Here is a 16,045-nt window from a genome sequence, read left to right on the forward strand (position 1 = left end):
ATTATTTATTTTCATTATGACGCTTTATTTTGGAGTATACTTTATTGAGCCTCTCCTTCTATGTATTATATTCTGACAGAAGTCCGATTGAAAGTGGAGCAGTATATTTGTATACATGAAAGAAATCCAAACATTATACACTCCTCTTTACCTCTCCTCAGTAAGGTATGAAAACCTTTCTGCCTTGTGAACTTTCCATGTGGCTAGCTGCAACAGGATGCCAATGCAGCATCGGCATTCCATCACAGCATCCTGCTCATGTTTAGGTCCGAATAAATGGGCCAAAACAGAAGCGTGTCTCAAGTCATAGACACTGCGGCTGACAGATCCACAGAATCTGCAGCAAGATAGGTCATATCGCTTCTTTTTTCCGCTACTCACTAGTGGAAAAAAAAAGTGAGCAGCTCCCATTGAATTCAATGGGAGCCATTTATGCAGGCAGATTTTGAGGCACCTGCAAAAAACTATGTGTGGTGGTGGTTATTGAGCTGCAGTTTTGTTAGCCAGGAGTAGATTATAATTATCCACTACTATACTGAATGAATGAAATATATATATAAATATATAATATAAAAAGGCTTATATTAGTATCACACCCATTCAAGTGACGATATAAAAGGCAGTCTGATACACACACGCTATCAGACTGCCTTTTATATCGTCACTTGAATGGGTGTGATACTAATATAAGCCTTTTTATTTCTATCTACATATTGAAAGTTACTTTTTAGCCTTTTCTAGTTCCCATCTGTGATTGATTAATCTTCCAGCTGTAATACACAACACTATTTTAACACTTAAAGAGGACCTTTCACCATTTTGCCCACAGGCAGTTCTATATACTGCCGGAAAGCTGACAGTGCGCTGAGTTCAGCACACTGTCGGCTTTCCCGATGTGGGCCCGGTGTGAAGAGCTTACGGTCCCGGTACCGTAGCTCTTCTATGGTCAGAAGGGCGTTTCTGACAGTTAGCCAGAGACGTCCTTCACAGCACAGCCTATCGCGCTGTACAGTGTGGGCGGGGAGGAACTCCCCCCTCCCTCCCTGATAATGCTCGTCTATGGACGAGTACTGCGAGCAGAGGGAGGGGGAGTTCCTCCCGGCTCTCACAGCACAGCGCGATTGGCTGTGCTGTGAAGAAGGACGTCTCTGGCTAACTGTCAGAAACGCCCTTCTGACCATAGAAGAGCTTCTATTGGAAGCGCTCGGCAGGCGAGGAGGGGCTCTATCAGCAAAATAATGTTGATAGAGCCCAACCGTAAAAGTTAGATTAAACTACCCCCCCGTTTTAAAATAAAAGCCTGAAAGAGAATGTGAAACTTACCGAGCGGTGCAGGGTGGGCGGGCATTCAGGCCTCCTCTTCCTCCGATGGTCCGTCCTCCTCCTCCGGCGCTCGCTAACTGATAATGGCCTGGGCGCATGCGCAGTAGCCGTAGTAGAAGCATTATGATATTGCGCATGCGCCCAGGCCATTATCAGATCGCGAGCGCCGGAGGAAGTGGTCAGGACATCGGAGGAAGAGGAGGCCTGAATGCCCGCCCGCCCTGCACCGCTCGGTAAATTTCACGTTCTGTTTCAGGCCGGCGTGACAGCAGGGCTGCCGGACACTTCCCATTCATTTCTATGGGAGCCGGCATGCGAGCGCTCCCCATAGAAATGAATGGACTGCTTTTTTCCATTCATTTCTATGGGGAGCGCTCGCATGCCGGCTCCCATAGAAATGAATGAGAAGCGTCTGTCCATTCATTTCTATGGGGAGCGCTCGCATGCCGGCTCCCATAGAAATGAATAGGAAGTGTCCGGCAGCCCTGCTGTAACGCCGGCGTGTACGGCTGTGATACACGCCGGCGTTCCGTAGTGTGAATGCACCCTTACGGTGCCTTTTATGTATGTATGGAAGCGGCACGCAGACTTTGCCGCCGCTTCCATCCATATATAAGGCGCACCGGACTATAAGCCGCACTTACGATTTCTGAGGAAATCGTAGGTTTTTATGTGCGCCTTATAGTCCGGAAAATACGGTAAACTCATGATGACCTTTGACTCACTGCAAAGGGGGCTAAACCAGTCACAGGGGTTTATGACGTTTTCCAACTAGACACCACGTGACTGATCAAAGGAACCATAAACCCAGAGAACTTTCCTGGGTTCTGCTTTCCATCCATTTTGCATCTAACACTCTATTCCTGTATAAATATGCCTGCCTTCACATATTGTGTTATACCAGCCTGATGAAGGGATCGCTTTAGTTATCCTGAAAGCTCGCAATATGTCATCATTTTTTAAGTTAGCTATTAATAAAGGTATCAACTACTGAAGACTTCTCAAAAAAATGTTTTGTTTTTTTTTATATATCATAAACTTGTGACAGATACACTTTTTTTTTTTTTTTAACTACTTTCAACCGTGTGTTTCTTCCTATACAAATACCTATTCTGTGACTACCACTGTAGGACACAAACTATTTGTATTTATTGTGGTTTTTAATAGGACCTATTTTAATATATTATTAAATGTTAAGTTTTATTTTGCATCAGTGCTTGGACACATACTGGGGTGTGCCTCACAGCTCAGCATCATCTCTGGGCGGTAAGGAACGCCCCTTCTGACAGTAAAATGCTATGTTAGCGTACAGTTTGGGGGATGGGGGCCCCTTCTGAGAGTGGCGAGATATCGACGCCGAAACTAGCAGCACTGATATTGTCACTGCCGGGGCACATACAGTATAAGCAGACAGTGCACGGAATTCAGCGCACTGTTGGCTTTCTAGCAGTATATAAAACCACACTTTCATGAGGACATGAAAGGTCCTCTTTAATGTCCAATTCACCTTTCCCATGTATTACATGTAACTTTACAATCCCTGAAATAACTATACAGAAAATTATTAATTACATATAGGTTTTAATAAAGAAAAATAAAGTACAAATATTGCCAATACCAGTAAAGACATTCTCTTCTGAAAGGAAATACCACACAATATCAGGATATGGAAATCCAACAGATAGAGATGATCATTTACAGATGGTATATACACATTTTTGCTACACCTTCTGTTCTTTTATAATATTATCAGAGTTTACAGGATCTTTTATTCTGGTCTCTAATCCTGGTAGACTGCTTCGTTTTCGAGCAGCAGTTTCAATTTTTTGTACCAAGTCAACATCCCAGACATGTGTGACAAAACTCACTACAACGCTCTGATTTTCACTGCCAAGGCGGCCCACCCTTCCTGCTCTGTGCAGGTAGTCCTCTAAAGTGGGAGGAAAATCAAAATTTACTACTGTGTCCACTCGGAGGCTGTCCAGACCTCTTGAAGCTATGTCAGTGCACACTAAAATGTCACACTGGCCTTTCTGAAAGGTTTCAAAGATACCAGAACGAATGTCTGCTGGCATCTTCGCATGAAGCCTAGCGTGCTTGATGCCATGGTCATCCAATATATAACCGAGCCAGTTCACTGTGCTTGCATTGTTACAAAAGACCAGCACTCCTTTGCCAGGTTTCTCGGCAACCTGTTTCTTTAGCAATTCCAGAAGTTCAAAAGTTTTATTCAATCCTTTGAGTCTTTTGAATACCTGCTGAACATGGGGCATAAGGAAATGTAGTCTCTTGCTTTTGATGGTTTCAATGCTACCAAGATCAGTTACCTTATTCAGTATTTTAGCAACACCACGCGGAAAAGTGGCTCCAATTATTGCCAGTTGGGCTTTCCTATCAATGCCTTCCAAGTCACTTGCCCTAGAAGCAATCTGGGTCTGCATCAGAATCTCTTCAATGAGTTCACAGAAAGTATCATCAAATAGTGTGTCAGCCTCATCCAAAACAACATAATGCAGATTTGACAGATTCACTTTATCCCATTTCAAGGCCTTCAAAAGGGCCCCAGGAGTAGCCACCAATATATCCAGTGAATCACCATGGAACTGCTTCTCTATAGCTTTGCGCCCATGACCCCCTCCTACAAACCTTACAGATAAACCCAATTGGGCACAAAGTTTTTTAGCCACAGATGTAATCTGGCCTCCAAGTTCCCTGGAAGGCACCAGAATCAGGCTCCGAGGGTCTGTGGATGGATCACTTGTTTGGGACAAGAGTGTGTGCACTATAGGAATTAGATAGGCAAGCGTTTTGCCACTTCCCGTCTCGGAGGCACATAGCACGTTCCGGCCCTGCTGCAGAGCAGGGATGGCCCGTTTTTGGATCCAGGTAGGAGTATTGATGTTCAGAGAGTCCAGAGCAGACACCAGTCTCGGATCCAGAGAAAGTGATTGAAATGACCCCTCAGTCTCCGGCCTAGGACCATGCTCCCTCTGTCTGTTGATGGCAAAGTAATCTCCACGAGACTCTCGGTGCTTCCATCCTCGGCTTACCAGAGGCGGTTGTTGCCACAGCCCGCAAGTCTCACCAGAGAACTGATTGAGCTCCCGCCTGCGAGTGCTAATAAGAAGCTTGCCGGACCGGGGGACAACTACTGCGCCAGCTCGCTGCTTTCCTCGGCTCTCTAGATACTGCTGTGTCCGTATCGGGAGTTGTATCACCGGTAAGTTGCTGGCGGTAGAATAGCGGAGGAAACATCCTAGTTTTAGGCTCCAGGCCCGTAAATTACTACCGCAATACGCATGCATAACACACGCACAGTCTAATGTCACTCAGTAATAGGCACATGAGACGCGTCCACTAATGCTTGACAGCACCGGCGCACAGGAAGTGACGTAGAAAGCTCGCACGTAAACAGAACGCTGTGCCATTACACGTGCTGTGCCGGAGCTGGGAGAGGTAAGGAGTGACTGCTGCTCAGGCGGGTGTCTCCATAATGGTGTTTCTAGGCTGGAATCCCACTATATATATATATATGTGTGGGTAAGGTTTTCGTACTGTGTATAAGGTATGGGATATGAAATGTAACTTTGTATCTTGTTGTTGCTGTAATTCTGAGAATACATGAGACTTTTATGTTGAACGTAATTTGTATTTCAGCTGCTATACGGTGTTCTGAGAAACTGTACATAGTGTCTTTGGGACAGAGGTATTTCAAGTGAATATACTTCGATATACAATATTGTATGATTTGTTATTTCCCGCCAGTACATGTAAGTTTTGGGCACAGGATACTCTTGAGCAAGCAACATAAAGTTGTCCATGTGAGAAGCTCGGTGTAGCCAAATGTATTCCTGCTACTTTCAGCGTTTGTCCTTGGGATTTATTAATGGTCATTGTAAAAGCAACTTAAGGGGAAATTGTAGTCGTTTGAATTGAAATGGTAAATGATTTGGTATAATTGGAATGCGTGGGATTAACACACTGTCACCTTTAGCTGCTCCTGTAAGAATAGTGGCTTCAGTGATATTTGTTCCTAGTTGTGTGACACGTAGCCTCGTGCCATTACACAATCGTGGTGCATTGAGATTACGCATGAGTAGAACTGGAACGCCAATCTTCAGTTCTAGTTTATGTGAAGGGATGCCGGGTAATTCTAAGGTGGGCAGTAAGGCAGATTAGTGACATTATTATCGACTGTTACGTGTTCGTGGTGTGTTGAAACGGTACATGGGAGTATATAGGCCAGAAGTAGTCCCAATGCAAACATGCTATCGGAACTTACCAGTGTCGTTGGCGTGGAGACCTAGGGAAGGTGGATGGATCGTGAAGACGAAACAGCAGTGAGGTGAGAGTGCCGTCGGGGAGTGTGGCAGGCTGGAGAGAGTAGTTTGGGTGCTGTGGGCTACAGTGCAGGCACAAAATGATGGCGTGCTGGAAACACGTTCTGTAGGTGGGTAAGATGTGCATGCTCCTGGCAACATGGAGTGGCTGGGTGGGCGGTGTCGTGGATCGTCAGAATGGTGGGGGTCGGCAAACATGGCTGCTCTGGAGGGTTAAAGAGGTAGCCTCCTGGAGTATCGTTAAGGCGAGGGTGAAAGTGGTAAAGTATATGTAAATGTGATTGTGTGGGGTTAGGGGCTAGGCTGTAGAGGTAATATGAATTTTGTGGCTTGCTATGGTCCAAAGTGAGATTGCAGAGATGGTGATGTGAGTTTGGGTTTTGTGGGAGTCCTGGGAAAAACGTATGTGCGCTATTGTGACGAAAAGTAGCCTATTGCTCAATCCTGTGTAGTAACTATGTTTGTGGAAAATTTCAGCCAAATCGGTGTAGCGGGTTTTGCGTGACTGAGGAACAAACCCACAAACATCCAAACTCACAAATTAGGATATATATATACACACACACACTAATTAAACTAAACAGCAGTAGGGTCCCTATTCTCCCTCTGTTTAACCACTTGGATGCTGCAACAGAATGAGAGAAACAGGCATTAAATGTCCTTAAAACATCCAGTTTCTAACATTGATCGCCTATCCTTACGATAGGTCATCAGTATTAGATCTGCGAGGGTCTGACACCCATGGCCCCCAAAGATCGCTGATACTGAGAGTGTGGTTTTTAGTTTTGTTTATATACCGTGAGCCACGCCCTCTTTCGGCTACTACATTGCTGGATAGACCACTGTTATACACTGGATAACCTCTTCCCGCCGTGGCATTTTTCGTTTTTGACTCCCCTCCTTCCAAACCCCATAACTTTTTTATTTTTCCGCTCTCAGAGCCCTATGAGGTCTTAATGTTTACAGGACAAATATTTCTTCATGGTGCTACCATTTATTATTCTGTACATTGTACTGGGAAAAAATTCAGAGGCACCCAATCGCCATGTCCCTCAGTAAGCAGGAGGACAGGGGAGCGAAAATGTCCTAAAGCCTCCTTGAGAATGGAGTGCCAATGTGCTTGTGTGACCGACTGACAAGAGCACTGGCACTGCATTTACAAGGAGGCTTTACTGGGACTTTCAGTCCCTCGTCCTCCTGATCACTAGGTGGACCTGACGATCAGTCCCTCAGTGATCAGATACTTATCCCCTGTCCTGTCGATAGGGAATAAATTTCCATAATGGGACAACCCCTTTAAAGCCCTTGCTCTTGTATCTCTGCAGGAGCAGGTTTTGGCACTCCCTGTCAGAAGAGAAGTAGATAGAAGCTGTTTAGAACTACTTCTGTCTTCCCCTTTTCACACTACATAATTCTGTGTTCACGCTATGAGCCCTATGCAGTGAGTACAGGAAGTGTCAGAGCCTTCTGTTGAATGGTGATCCTGTGCTTGCTGGGTGCTCTCAGATCTACTATGCCAGTGACTGTTTAACCCCTACTTGGGCTGCTATGAATACCCTACAAAAAAGCAAAGTCAAACAAAAAATGATGAAAGTATGAATGTTCTCTAGAGATAAAACTTAAGCCATTTTCTTTTGTAAATTTACTGGGTTGTCTTTGAACTGATCCCTGCCCTGAGCCTCCAATTTTTCTCAAAAGTGTCAAGCAGGTTGAAAAATGGTAACACATTTCTGGTGCATTTCCTGTTCTAATGGCTGTGCGCCAGAAATTCCTCACTTTTGCCTCCCAAAACTGATGTGATCAATTTAGTGGATTCCCACCACTGTGTACCAACGTCCTGTAAATAAAACTAGCACACAGTCACATTTTCTTTCTACTGATAAAGTACCAATGATGTAATTATTGGCCAAACACAATTGTTTCTCAATGGAAATTACAATTGAACCTTCCCAACATTATTGAATAAATTCCAGTGTTACCCGTTTGTTGAAACTTTTTAATGTGTAGAAATTGTATGACTCTTGCATTAATCTTAATAATGCTGGTTCTCTAGGTTAAAAAGGTGTTTCTAAACATTTTGTGCTCTGTTTTCTTTAGGAACTGTCATAATGGTACTCTCTTTCTGTGATAAACTCATACTGGCTCCTATGGTTCGTGTGGGTACTTTGCCTATGCGACTCCTTGCTTTAGAGTATGGTGCAGATATTGTATATTGTGAGGTAAGCATACTTCTAACTGTTGAATATGGTTATTAGAGAGAGTAAAAAAAACTGACCAAAGTACAAATATAATGTATGGAAAATTGATTTGTTAAAAATAGCATCTGTCAAGGGGTGGAATTTAAAGGTTACCTTAGTTTTCATGAAAAGTTGAAATCTGTGCACGGTCTTGCTATGTAATCTGTTCTATGGCTGTATAATCCGTTATGTTTTCTCCTATCATTCTTTCTTTTGCTAATAGACCTATTATGGCTGCAGCACACTTTACTTTTCTCTGTTAGGTTGGGGTGGGCATGTACACTATAGAATGGTCTGTCACTCTTCTTTATTTCATTACTGCTACTACTGATATAACCTTGATGTGCTGGAGTCCTAGGTTCAAATCCTGCCAAGGACAACATCTGCAAGGAGTTTATGTGTTCTCCCCTTGTTTGCGTGGGTTTCCTCTGGGTACTCCGGTTTTCTCCCACACTACAAAAACATACTGATAGAGAATGTACATTGTTAGCTCTATATAGGACAGTCACTGACAATATCTGTAAAGCGCTGCAGAATATGATAGCACTACACAAATAAGATAAATAGAATTACATTTATTTATCAGGAATAACTATAAAATAGCAAACAAATAGCTGAGAAAAGCCCAAGAGAATATACACTGCTCAAAAAAATAAAGGGAACACTCAAATAACACATCCTAGATCTGAATTAATAAAATATTCTCATTGAATACTTTGTTCTGTACAACATTGAATGTGATGACAACAAAATCACACAAAAATCATCAATGGAAATCAAATTTAATAAATAAAAACGGTCTCGCCGCGGAGAGCAGAAGATGCTAACCGGCGAACACTTTTCAAACCCATGAATGGGTTTGAGAACTGCCTGCCGATTTCTGTCTCCTGCCCAGTTTCTCGGGCAGGAAATGGAAACCTGTATAACGGAGATCAGGCGCTGGTGTGAACCTGCCCTCAAAGTAGAAAATTACTATGAAACATACACATTAGGTATCCCTGTATCTGAAAGTGCCCTTTGAATATAGGGTATCTGCAGTGTTCCTATTCCGTCGGTAAGGGGTTAATAGGAGCTTTGCAAGTACGCTATATTCAACCAGGCTGAGTTCCAAGTAGGGGGGAAAATTCCGGCAATTTTAATTTTTGAAATTTTCCAGTAGCTGCTGCATTTCCCCCCCTAGACTTATACTCAAGTCAATAAGTTTCCCAGTTTTTTTGTGGTAAAATTAGGTGTCTCGGCTTATATTCAGGTCAGCTTATACTCGAGTATATACGGTACTTGCCCTCCATGGCTTCTTCCTGTGAGACTGTCTCTTCTCCTCCTGTACTGTGTGCGTGCTCCTCTGGCGAGTAATCTCTACTGCGCATGTGTAGACACACAGTAGAGGCGATTTAACAGCAGCAGTGCGCGCACCCTTCCAGTACAGGAGGATTACCAGTTTCGCCGGAAGAAGGCGTGGAGTCCGTCCCAGGGATATGGGTAAATATACATTTTTTATTAATAATGTTATTTAGGAAGTGGGGGGGGGAGTGTTTAAATTAATTTAGGAATTTCATGTTATCCCAGAAATCCCTTTAAGCCAAAACCCAGGAGTGTGGGTTGCAAATGTTTCCATTACAACTTAGCTGTGTGTGAATCATGCCTTAGGCATGCTTTAAAAATTGTAATCTCTTGCGAGCAGGGCCCTCAGTCCCATTGTGTGAAAGGATTTTCTTTGTAATGTATCTTTCTGTCTGTATTTAAACCCTACAAATTATACATTGCTGCGAAATATGTTGGTGCTATATAAATAAAATGTATTATTATTATTAAAGTGAAAAGTAAAAAAAATGTTCACAAAAATATTTTTTTTTAAAGTGAAACTTATTTTATTTGCCTACTTCAGGTTTTTTTGATGCTTTACCTGCGGTTTCCAGGCTGGTTCCAACCTTGAAATCCTTTCCCAGAGGATGTTTTGCCTCCTCTCTCTCATTATCACAGGTATTTAGAGTTACCTGTGCTATGGGGGTTGACTTTATTATAGTCTGCCAGCCACCACAGCATAGGTGTGAAAACCTGAGAGGAGGGTGGGAATGGAACAACCAGGGGGCCAGATGCCGGTTACAAACACTTGCTGGGGATCCAGCCTGTAACAACATGTACAGCAAGAAAAAGTGTAAAATAAAGACTCATTGTATAGACCCCTTGAAAATTCCTACATACTGTATTGCAGTGTATAATCCTTTTTGGTATTATACTTGTAGACTGGTATGAAGCTTAGGTTTCTGTTGATGCCAGACCCAGAGTCCACTGTTATGTCCTAGCTACCATCAAAACTCATTTCTCCCCAATCTGGGCTGCCACATCTATGAGTTCACCAATGTCAATCGCTATTCTCACTGCTCACTATCAACCTCTGGGTCTGTAGGTGTGGCGGGGAATTAGGATGTGGAAAGGATGATGTCTGGTTAATTCTCTCATCCCCATTGCCTTTTGGGTTCATTTTAGTCTTTATATAACAGTAAAGGCTAACTCCTTGCACACTTTTCCCTGTCCATAATGGTAATGAAAGCACATCATACTGTATACTGTAGATTCACACTGTTAACTTTGAAAAAAAATGTTTTGACAAAATGATATCTATCTATCTCTGGTGTCTGCATATATATAACTCATTTTTATTTCTTTTATTGTAGGAATTGGTTGATATAAAGATGTTGCAGTGTAAGAGAGTTGTAAATGGTAAGGTGAATTTTCATATTCAAGGCACTAAAGTATTCCATGTGCTCAATGGTATTCCATGCATGAGTTTTTCGTACACTCTTTCTTGCTCCTTCTATGTGGTCTGTTTTTCTATATCTATGTAAGTATGTACAGTAGGAACAGTGAGAATTATGCCCCGGAGATTAGCTTTTTGACATTAGTTTATGGAGAGCTATGGGTCACCCGTAACAGGTTTCAAGAAGGTCCTATATGTTGACATTGCATGGACTGTATCACACAAGTTTTCCAAAGGAGAAGAGAAAAACTCCTATCACATTTGCTGATGATTAGACAAACCCCTATCTCACTGCTATAATAAAGGAGATGACAATCTCCTGTCTATATACTCAGTCTCTTAGCTTATCTGGAGAATATAGAAGAAAGAATAGTCTCCATGTGCTCTGAAGCTGCTCATGGGATGCTGCTCTGAAGCTTCATAGGTACCCATGTGCGTGCCCTCATGTAACCACTACTGCCAGTATAAAAGCTAGATCAGAATGACCTACGTGGGAGGGCAGTTTGTTGAACCAACCATCCTTCTCTCACTGAAATGATTTCCCACTCTCACAGTCTGTGAACTGGGTGAAATGTCTTTGAGTGTGTCTTGGGAGGCATGTCCTGCAGTCAAAAATCTCTCTCACAGTTGGAACACTGCCCAAAACTAGCCTCTGAGAGCTTTTTTATAGGGCAGCAGTGTCTAATCAAACCACACCTGTAATCATTTGCATATCTGCCTGAGACGTAACAGTATGCCAAGTTAGGCTTTATTCTCACTATGCCCACACTGTAAAGACTGTCCTCGATGGTCAGGCTTACGAACACAGCGTAACTCTATGGTAAACCAAGGCAAATGTAGCAACAGCAGCATCTGTGATATAACTGCAACACGTGAGATGCAATTTCACACAGGGACATGGAGGAGGAGTTTGACAGAGGAATCCACGTCATAATCCTCCTCCATACAATGTTAGTCTATGTAGACTGCTAGCTTTTTTTTTTTAGCTAGCAGAGAAAAAGAAGCAACATGACTAGAGATGAGCGAGTACTGTTCGGATCAGCCGATCCGAACAGCACGCTCGCATAGAAATGAATGGACGTAGCCGGCACGCGGGGGGTTAAGCGGCCGGCCTCCGTCAAAGCGGAAGTACCAGGTGCATCCTTTCATTTCTATGGAGCGTGCTGTTCGGATCGGCTGATCCGAACGGTACTCGCTCATTTCTAGACATGACCTTTCTTCAGGCGTTTTCCACCTGAAGAAAGCAATAGCAGTGAATGGGAGGCAAAAACCGTGCATCTTTTTCCACGCAGATTTTTGCAAAAATAAGCGACGCGTTTTTTTCAGCCCATTCACTTTACACGAGGGGAAAACAGCCTGGCTTTTTTTTAAGCTGTTTTTACAAAAAAAAGGTCCAAAAAAAGCTTCCCAATTAGGAAGCTTTTTTTCTGGTGCCATAATAAGCCACACGTAATTTACGTGTGAACTAACCCTAACATTGTATGGAGGAGGATTACGACGTGGATTCCGCTGTCAAAATCCACCTCAATGTCCCCGTGTGAACTAGCCCTAAGGATGAAAAGATATTGTCAAATCAGTATATGGGATTGTCAAATGTCAAACCTTTTCAATGTAAACTTTAATTTTATCACCCATTTACTGCAGAAGTACTCCAGACAGTGGACTACATTGCCCCTACAGAGAGAGTCATTTTTCAGACTTGTGAAAGGGAAAAAGATCGACTTGTATTTCAGATGGTAAGAGTGTTAATTAAAATAATTAATTGTTAAGATTTTGAGCCACTTATATTCTGTTGTATGGGAGGTTAGTAGTATGGTGAATAGAAGTTCTTCATGTGAAAGTACAGTCTTGCTGTTAAAAAAAACAAAAAAAAAACACAAGGCCTGCAGGCCATATCAGTCCTGCCGCTTTGTGTTATCCGGCTCCGCACTTGTTTTTGAACCGAGCTGAAATGATGGCTGCAGCTCAGAAACTGGTAACTAAGCAGCAGCCACTAGTGGCGGGGGGCAGAGGGTACGACGGCCTCGGGCCCAGTGAGAAAGGCGGGCCCCCTAACAGTAGATCTCAAGACTTTTATCTACATCAGCTGCTCAACACTACACATCCAAGACTGGTTCCTCACTCGGCTACTTCTGGCTTTGGAAGACGTATTAACCGAGTGAGGAAGCAGCCCAGGTTGTGTAGTGCTGAGCAGCGAACATCGCCGGTTTTTACAGCACTTACTTTCCCTGCTCAGCCTCACTTGTTGCTGGTTGACTGAGGGAAATGTCCGTGCAGCTAATGATAGCAGAGCGTCGGCACATGACACGCAGCCCGCCAATACTCCTCCCCCTGGTCCATGCCTGTGCTCTATGTGTTAGCGATACTACAGAAAGTAGCAACAAGTTGCTCTGCAGCGGTATCCTCCACATCAGGATCCTTCTAGGCCAGGCTGCAGTTTTAAAAGTGGTCATTACAAAGTTTAATAGGCGGTATTTGTGTGATCTTGTCCCTATGCAGCACACTGTTAAAGGAGTTGTTTAGTTCTGAAGATATTTGATCCATAGGAGAGGTCATCAGTATGAGATAGGTCAGGTGACAGTCCCAAAACTGAACCCCACAGTAATCAGTTGATGTGGCCACTGAAAGTAGTCCTACTCCTATTTAAGTGAATGGGAGCAGGAGGGCGCAGCTCCAGGCACCTCTGTTACAATGTATGGAGCGCCGCACACTGAAAACACATTTGTATGCTGTAGCAATGACACCTGGAGCTGCAGCCCCGCTCCCATTCCCTTGAAAAATAGGTAAGCATAAAGCATAATTTTCTATTGTATTGTATTTTGCTTAATTTTTGTTATATTCAGAAAATGATCAATGGATGAGGAGAGTATATAACATGCCAATATGTTCTTCCTGGTGGCCCTCAAAGGGCTGATTGTAACTGTTAAGGAGAAGTTTCTTTTATACACGTCTAAAATAATCTTGGCCCTTCAAGGTCCCCCTTGAGGCTGAAATGGCCCCCGGGGAAAAGGAGTTTGTCCCCCCTGTGTTAGAGGATCAGCGTATGTTTCAGGGCATCTGAAAATCTTTCTGCCTTCCAAAACTAAACTTAAAGGGGTTGGCCTCCATTAAAGGGATCCTATCATTGGATACCATTTTTTTCTGACTAACACATAGGAATAGCCTTAAAGGGATCCTATCATTTAAACACTTTTTTTTTCTAGTTGACACGTCGGAATAGCCTTAAGAAAGGCTATTCATCCCCTCCCTTTATAAGTAGTCTCTGGCCTGCCGTTCGGTGAAAAATCAGTTTTTTCTCGGTATGCAAATGGATGTGACCAAATACTATACTCCATAAGGACCTGGTCCTTATCAGATATAGTAAATAGCCACCTCAGTGTGATCTATTTCGCATTACTGGTCAGGACTAGAGATGAGCGAACACCGTTCGATCGAATAGGTATTCGATCGAATATCAGGCCGTTCAGGGTATTCGTTCCTAATCGAATACCACGCGGCATACGCAGTAAAAATTCGTATCCCCTCCCACCTTCTCTGGCGCGTTTTTTGCACCAATAACTGTGCAGGGGAGGTGAGTCAGGAACTACGACAACAGAGGCATCGAAAAAAAATTGAAAAAACCCATTGGCTGCCGAAAACATGTGACCTCCCATTTATAGGAACGGCCGCCGCCATATTCGCCAGATTTGCGGTCAGAGATAGGGAGAGAAATATTTTTGCTGAGGGCTAGATAAGCATTCGTTTCAGATAGGAAGGGAAAACCGAAGAACAGCAGCTCTTCTCAGAGCTATACACTGCAGGGACAGGAGTCCTGCTTTCCACGGACAGTGGAAAACAGGGATACAGAACAGTTACTTGTTGCTATATACGTGCAAACCAGCTTTTGTTAGGGGTGTCCCCACACAAAATAGCAGGAATCCACAGCAGTTACTTCTTGCTATATATGTGAAAAACAGCTTTTCTCAGGGCTGTCCCCCCAGAAAAATAGCAGGAATCCACAGCAGTTACTTCTTGCTATATATGTGCTTACCAGCTTTTGTTAGGGGTGTCCCCCTTTAATGACAGGCCGGGTGAATGTAGTGGAGCCTAGGCCTGGGGTGCAAACTGGGGTGGCCTGTCTCCTCTCCCAGCCCAAAATTCATGACAAGGGTTCTCTGAAAGCCTACTCCTGCGCTGCGACCCCAACTAAGAGCTGGAAATGCTGTACCACTGGTGTGGGGAGATGTCAGCATGCCGTGCTGAAGCTCATCAGCTTGGGGGACAGATAGCACAGTGTCTCCGAGGTGAGGGATGCCATCCAGGATGATACGGAAATATGGTTTTCCCCCGCTGCACCTGGGCCCACGCATGTTTGCGTATGTGATAATGGCCGGAACCTGGTAGCAGATCTGGAACTTGTCAGACTCAAACATGGTCCACACATGGCCCACGTTTTAAACTTGTTGGTGCAAAGGTTCTTTGAAACCTACACCATTGTGCCTGATATACTGGTCAAAGTGCAGTCATTTTCAAAAGTGAGAAGTAGCCTCTACTAGGCTGAAAACATTCAGAGCACACTTCTCGCATCTTTGCACCGTTGACTGACAGAGGAAGACGGGGGGGATGAAGTGGCATTTCATGTCACTGTCCCACACGAGGCTTGAGGATGAAGTTCGGTGCATCCCATAGCTTCAGCACGGATGGTGTGAAGGGGAGTGGAAAATGGAGGAAATGGAGAGTGACCCTTCCAGTTGGGGGCAGCGAAGTCATGCCAAGTAACACACTGGCACACATGGCTGACTTCATGTTGGGTTGCTTTTCAAGAGACAAAGGCATAGTTCACATTATGGAGAGCAAACAATACTGGATTGAACAAAAAATTGGATTGAGCTGATCTAGCGTGATTGAATTGCTGTGTCTCCCACTTAGCTTTGGGGGGTACAGCATTAAAAACACGTTTTGACCATACATGGCCTGACTGAATGAACGTCTCTCTCCCACTTAGCTTTGGAGGGTAGACCCTTAAAAATTGGATTGAGCTGATATAGCCTGATTGAATTGCTGTGTCTCCCACTTAGCTTTGGAGGGTAGACCCTTAAAAATTGGATTGAGCTGATATAGCCTGATTGAATTGCTGTGTCTCCCACTTAGCTTTGGGGGGTAGACCCTTAAAAATTGGATTCCGCGTACATAGCCTGACTGAATTTCTGTGTCTCCCAGGTAGGTTTTGGGGTTACACACCGTGAAAAACTGGATTGAGCGTACATAGCCTGACTGAATTTCTGTCTCTCCCACCTAGGTTTTGGTGGGTACACATCGTGAAAAACTGGATTGAGCGTACATAGCCTGACTGAATTTCTGTCTCTCCCACCTAGGTTTTGGGGGTATACACTGTGAAAAACTGGATT

General features: G+C 43.8%; 2 protein-coding genes across 2 annotated transcripts in view; one reads left to right on the forward strand and one right to left on the reverse strand.

Annotated features, from left to right (window-relative positions):
* Nucleotides 1-2,913: 2,913 nt before the first annotated feature.
* Nucleotides 2,914-4,667, reverse strand: DDX28 (DEAD-box helicase 28). The gene has a single exon (XM_075281804.1). It carries the CDS (start codon nt 4,626-4,628, stop codon nt 3,045-3,047), a length of 1,584 nt encoding a protein of 527 aa, XP_075137905.1. The 5' UTR covers nt 4,629-4,667; the 3' UTR covers nt 2,914-3,044.
* A 68-nt stretch (nt 4,668-4,735) lies between these two features.
* DUS2 (dihydrouridine synthase 2) overlaps nt 4,736-16,045 on the forward strand; it is a 44,564-nt gene continuing 33,254 nt past the window's right edge. The window contains exons 1-4 of the mRNA XM_075281807.1: nt 4,736-4,779; nt 7,761-7,882; nt 10,576-10,621; nt 12,303-12,394. Of these exons, the coding sequence (XP_075137908.1) occupies nt 7,772-7,882; nt 10,576-10,621; nt 12,303-12,394 (249 nt within the window). The 5' untranslated portion in view covers nt 4,736-4,779; nt 7,761-7,771. The remainder of the gene's footprint in view (nt 4,780-7,760; nt 7,883-10,575; nt 10,622-12,302; nt 12,395-16,045) is intronic.

Source organism: Leptodactylus fuscus, chromosome 7, assembly GCF_031893055.1.
Source record: "Leptodactylus fuscus isolate aLepFus1 chromosome 7, aLepFus1.hap2, whole genome shotgun sequence".
In the NCBI taxonomy this organism is placed as follows: domain Eukaryota; kingdom Metazoa; phylum Chordata; class Amphibia; order Anura; family Leptodactylidae; genus Leptodactylus; species Leptodactylus fuscus.

Coding starts and splice junctions, on each gene's coding strand:
- DDX28 (XM_075281804.1), bottom strand. CDS start 4,628: ATGCATGCGTATTGCGGTAGTAATTTACGGGCCTGGAGCCTAAAACTA.